Genomic DNA, 6,023 nt, shown 5'->3' with positions numbered 1-6,023 from the left:
GCCTTGCGTTTCTCACTTTCTACGACTTCCATGTCAACGTTATTGCAGTTGTTATCAGGCCATTTGTGTGCATTATCATACAAGAACGACGGACCAGTGAACCAATTCGATTTCAAGAGTTCTTCTATAGTGCTGCCTCTTGAAACAATATCGGCTGGATTACTTTGAGTCGGGACGTGTCTCCAATTTACGTCAGCAGTTAGATCCTGAATTTCGGACACTCTATTTCCGACGAACGTAGAAAGCGTAGCGGAGTGCATTTTAAGCCAATGCAGAACTATCTCCGAATCTGTCCATAGATACGTGTCAAGTTTGTGATTAGAAAAAATTGGTTTAATTTTTGAAAAAAGTCGTGCAAGCAGCAAAGCGCCACAGAGCTCTAACTTCGGCAACGTTTGTTTTTTAATAGGCGCGACTCTCGACTTAGCTATAAGAAGATGTACGAATATGTTGTCTTTACTGTCTACTACGCGCGTATAAATTGCGCAGCCATACGCACGAATTGACGAGTCGCAGAATCCGTGAAGCTGAAGCGATTGAATGTTTCTTCCTAAACAGTATCTTGGAACTTTGATTAAATTAAGATTCGACATGTCGTTGAGAAACTTGGACCAAGCCATATGAATGCTTTGACTGACAGACTCGTCCCATTCGAGTTTGAGCAGCCATAGTTCCTGAATGATGAGTTTTGCAGTGATACTCACCGGAGCTAGAAGACCAAGAGGATCGAAAAGGGTAGATGCAATAGATAAAATATATCGCTTTGTGATTCGGCTATTGCTACGCTGCTTCGGTTCAAATGTGAAAAGGAAAGAGTCACAATTCTGATTCCATTTAATACCGAGTGTGCTTGTGATGGAATCGTCCAGTTTCAAATCCTTCACAGTTCCTACAACTTTGAGCTCCGGATGGTTTGAGTGCCACTTCGCAAGCTCAAACCCACCCAATTTCAGCAATTCGCGTACCTCATGTTTGATTCGAAAAAGTTCAGCGACTGAATCGGCACCACATAAAAGATCGTCTACATAAAACGATGATTTGATGACGTTTGACCCTATTTTGAATTGTGATGCGTACTGATCAGCTAAATAGAATAGGCTTCGTATTGCGAGGTATGGTGCGGCGGCCATTCCATAAGTAACCGTATTTAATTGGTACGTACTAATCTTATCTGTAGACGATTTTCTCCAAAGAATATATTGGAACTTGCGATGTTCTGGGCTTATGATCACCTGTCTGTACATTTTTACAATGTCAGCGGTTAATGCGAAACGATGTAGTCGAAAACTTAAAAGGAGCATTACTAACTCTCTTTGTAGTGTTGGCCCGATCATTTGTATATCGTTGAGTGATCTTTGCGAAGTGGTGCGGCAGGACGCGTCAAAGACAACCCTCAATTTCGTCGAAGTGCTTGATGGCTTTAAGACGCAGTGATGTGGTATAAAGTAGTGAGGTTCATTAAGATTTGGCTCCTCAACAATACTCATATGTCCCAAGTTTTCGTATTCCTCCATAAAGGCAGCGTACTGTTTTCCGAGTTCTGGAGACTGCCACAAGCGGCGCTCTTGTGACATAAAACGACGCAGAGCAGTCGTATACGAAGCACCCAAGCAACAGGGGTCATCTTTAAATGGAAGTTTGACAATTATTCTTCCGGTCTGGCTTCGTGAAACCGTGTTCGTGTACAGGCGTTCACAACTGTGTTCCTCACGAGTCCACATGTCTCCAACGGACGTGACTTCCTCGAGCCTCCAGAGTTGTTCCAGTTTTTTATCTAGTTCATCATTACAAGCTACCATACATAATGATCTAATGTTGTTGCTATTTGACTGGTAGCGACCTGAGACAACCCATCCCAACAACGTCTTTTGCAAAACTGGTAAATTATCGCCAAGCTTAATCTGGCCGACCGATAATAAACTGAAAAAGGTTTCGGTGCCTAGAAGAATATCAATTCGTGTGGACTTATAAAACTGTTCATCAGCAAGTTCTATATTTGATGGTATATTCCAAGCTGAAATATCGATCTCCAATCCCGATTCGTAAGCAATGTTTGATGTCACGCAAAATGCTAGAGGCAATTCGACACCGGTTGTTCGGGATTTGATACATGTAGTAGTTTTGTACTTGATGTTGGTTGATGTCTGCCCAATACTGCAGATTTCAATATTGTGTTTGCTTCTGGGTAGCAAAAGCCTTTGGGAAAATTCGTCGGTAATGAAATTAGCTTGTGAACAAGAGTCCAGCAATGCTCTGCCCTGTCTATAGGTGCCTGAAGCGTCACGAACTAGGACAATGGCAGTAGCCAGAATTACTTGATAGAACGAAGAGTGTTTTAAGTGAGTGTGAGTGGTAGCACGACTTGAGGTCGCAGACAAACCTGGTGTTGATAGCGGTTGAGGTGACTGATTCAAAGAGTTGGAAGATTCTGGCGAACTCGATGTAGCACGGTGAAGTAGGCTGTGATGTTGTCGCGAACAAATTTTGCACCTTTGCAATGATGGACAACTTGACAACTGATGGCCTCTAGTGAGACAATTAATACAGAGCCCTATTCGTTTTACTTGCTCAAAGCGCTGTATGACGGTCAAAGATTTGAAGCGATCACAATTAAAAATCTTATGGCTCCCGCTTGAACAGACCCCGCATGGCGAATTAGAAAGCGCAAATGTATGACTCTTCTGTTGTTTGTGTCCTCTCGAGCCCTTACTATTTGTCGGAGTTAGCGGAGCGGAAGCGCTATTGCCAGCAAGTGACTCGAGGTATTGGCAATGTCTTTCCAGAACATCGGTGCAGTTTTCCCAAGAAGGTAACCTTTTAAAGTCCAATGATTGTTTCCATTTCTTTTTTGTGTCATCGTCAGCCTTATGTATAACCAAATATATTAGCATGGCTTGGGCAATTTCACCTTCGGTACCCAAGGAACGTAAAGAACCGAAAATTGCAGAGGCGTTGTCAATGAGACTTAGTAATTCAACACAATTGGATTTTGAAACCGAAGGAAGCTCGAACAACGACGAGATGTTTTCCAAAAAAATAAGTGTTGGATTGTCGAAACGAGCTCTAAGTCTTTCCAACGCTTTAGAATAATTTTCATTCGTGACTTGAAACGCATTAACTGCTTCCAAAGCTTGGCCATGTAAGCAATTGCGCAAGTGGTTGAATTTCTCAATGTTGGAAAGACTTAGTTCGCGATCAATAATTTGCTTGAACGACGTGATGAAATTCCTGTATTCGGAATACTTTCCAGAAAAAGAGGGTAATTTCAACTGCGGCAATTTTGAGCTCGCTTGCACTATGCAAGTGGAATCTAAAAGTGTTGCGTTATGGTCCTCCCCGAATTGCGTCTGAATACTCAATTTCGTCGTTACATAGAGATCTTCTAAATCCCCGCGGGCGTTGTCTTCTGGATCTAATTCTTCAATTTCTGATTGTATCGACAGTATTTGCTTAAAGTAGGATTCGAGAATCCCAAGTCGACACTTGTACTCCGCTGGCGACAGCGCCTGTCCCCCTGGTTTCAAACTATCGTTGACAATATTCTTAATACGTGTTATATTTTTTTAGTACTAGCTCGAGATTGTTTCAATCTTTCCAGAGACATGGTGAAACAAGCTTAAAATTAAATGACTTACTATACAATGGTTGGTGAAACAATAAAGTCAGTCGTATCAATGATGAACGTTTTCAACAAATTTAACGCAGCGTATAAAGGTGGCGGCAATCAGCAGCAATCGGCGCAAATTGTGATGCAGATAGAGCGGTGCAAGTACTCGCTGTACACCAAGTCCAAATGATTCGATGTTGTGTGCGCAACAATCTGCACGTTGGGTTGTGCGATGAGCTGAGCAGTCGATGGAATATAAGCAGGTAGTGTAGTTACGCTGCGATGTGTTCTATTTGATGCGACGCAACAATGACCGCAGCGACAGCCGGCAAACCTCCTTTGGCGTACGTTGGGCAGTGCCGAGTAGTTAGGCCGCGCAAAATAGCGAATGCGAAAGTGACACTATTAGTGGGCGACAGCTATAAGATAAGTAGCAGCAGCCCCTTAATGCATTAGCCGCAGCGAAGAAACGATGTGCGTAGACGTAGGGCAACCAAATAGCGCCTACGAATTAAACTGTGTAAACGAATTGCGAGCGAGCGCCAGCGAATCTGCTAAGTAGCAGCTGCAGCAAAGCAAAGTGTGCGTACACGTAGATCTAACACAGGCGACGAATAAGCGAAATAGCAGCAGCGGGCTAACGAGAGCAGCACAGCAAAGTGCGCAAATGAAGTGCGAGCGCGCGTCAGCGTATCAGCTAAGTAGTGGCAGCGACGGCGGCAGCAACAGCGACTCCCCCAAGTAGTAGCAGCGGTGGCGACGCAAAGTGTGCGCAAGCCGTGTGTGCTTAGCAGAATTACCCAAAACTGCAAAGCCGAAGTGAGTGCAAAGTATAACTGTTTCCCCGTTTCTTTTTAGTTTCGGGTGGAATGGTGTACACTTGGTCCCAATGACTCTTATCTGACCTTGGATATTGCAATTTGCGTGTTCCGATGTTAGAAATGACCACGATGGAGTCCACCAATGCGAGCCTCCAGCGATGACGAAAATGATGGGGATGCTCGATTATTTTATTTAAGAATCGTGCCCCACGTTGGGCGCCAAAATGTAGGATTGTGAGGATTTTCACAACTGCAAAATATATTAAAAATATTTACCAAAATGCTAGTTGCAAACTTTAAATAAAAGGCAAACGATGCGCTCTGATTGACTTCCAAAACGAGTGTGTTTATTCAATTTGTTTTAGTTACAATAAATGCCCTTTCTCCGCCTTACAGCGAGTGTGCTTACTTCTATATGAATATGAATGTGCTATGTACATACAATGCTCAACTTAACGAAAAATGATGTATGTATACGGAATAAGAGTACAAACTCTGAGAATACACAAATGAGTAGCTCTTCAATACTTATGACATGTCAAATATGTTAAACAGGTGTTCTCAACTGTGACCAAACAAGGGTCTTTCAACTTTTTAACAAATTTATCATTAACCCTATTGTTAACAGAAAAAAAAATAGTTTTGAAATTATATTTCTTATTGATTTTGTTCACTGTTTTTGAGAACCCTTCAATATACGGAAGCACCATTAAATTTTCCGTCCGGTTATTCTGATACTGTAGGTTTCTATCTAAATTATCACTATTGTTCTTATGTAAGCGTTTCCTAACATAGAACTTGATAAACTTATGAGGGTAACGATTCGCTAGTAAGACCTTTTCAACAAATTTTAAATTTTTTTTGGTGGTGTTTATGATCCGCCAACTTAGTCGCTTTATCAACAAGCATAGAAACAACTCCCACTTTCTGGCTCAATGGATGTGACGAGTAAAAATCAATATAGCGGAACGAGGTAGTGGGTTTGTGGTACCAATCGAAAGAAATTTTGTTATCACACCTCGTTATGCAAACTTCTAAAAAGTTGATATTGTAATCTTTTTCTAGCTCGAATGTGAATTGCAGACGGGAATGGAAATTATTGAAAGTATTAAGAGTTTCATCAAGTTTATTCTTAGGGACAGCGGTGATAATATCATCCACGTATCTATAGTAAAAGGGTACCTCAAAGCTCAACTTATCGAGGCAGGAAACTTCTAAATCCTGCATAACTAGATCCGCTAAAATAGGGGATATTGGACTCCCCATCGGAGTACCAAAGATTTGCTCATAGTAGAGGTTGTTGAATTTGAAAACCGTGGAATCCATTAAGAGTTCAATGCACTGTTTCAACTCTCCAAAAGGGATCTTAGCGTTATTTAAATAATTCCGTCTAGAATTGATTGCATTTAATACCAGTTCTTTTGGTACGTTGTTGAACAAAGCAGTAACATCCAAAGAGATCAGAATGTATTCGTCTGGAATAGAAATATTTTTAATTTTGTTAAGTAAATCTATGCTATCTTTAACATAGCTTGACGGTTTGGGCAAACTATTAGATAAAATGTCTTGAACAAATCTGGCTACTTTATAAGTCG

The 6,023-nt window shown here is 41.5% G+C and overlaps 1 protein-coding gene across 1 annotated transcript; it reads right to left on the bottom strand.

Moving 5' to 3' along the window:
- Nucleotides 1–704: 704 nt before the first annotated feature.
- Nucleotides 705–5,903, bottom strand: LOC118755657 (the record flags this gene model as incomplete). The annotated part of the gene is made up of 2 exons (XM_036490489.1): nt 705–3,525; nt 5,447–5,903. Coding segments are annotated over 2 exons (3,278 nt in total), but the record flags the coding sequence as incomplete, so codon positions are not given.
- Nucleotides 5,904–6,023: the final 120 nt, after the last annotated feature.

This window comes from Rhagoletis pomonella, unplaced genomic scaffold (assembly GCF_013731165.1).
Source record: "Rhagoletis pomonella isolate Grant_MI unplaced genomic scaffold, Rhpom_1.0 Rhpom_scaffold_06952, whole genome shotgun sequence".
Lineage (NCBI taxonomy): Eukaryota > Metazoa > Arthropoda > Insecta > Diptera > Tephritidae > Rhagoletis > Rhagoletis pomonella.
Note: the sequence above shows the minus strand (reverse complement) of the source record. Positions and strands in the feature narration are given on the sequence as shown.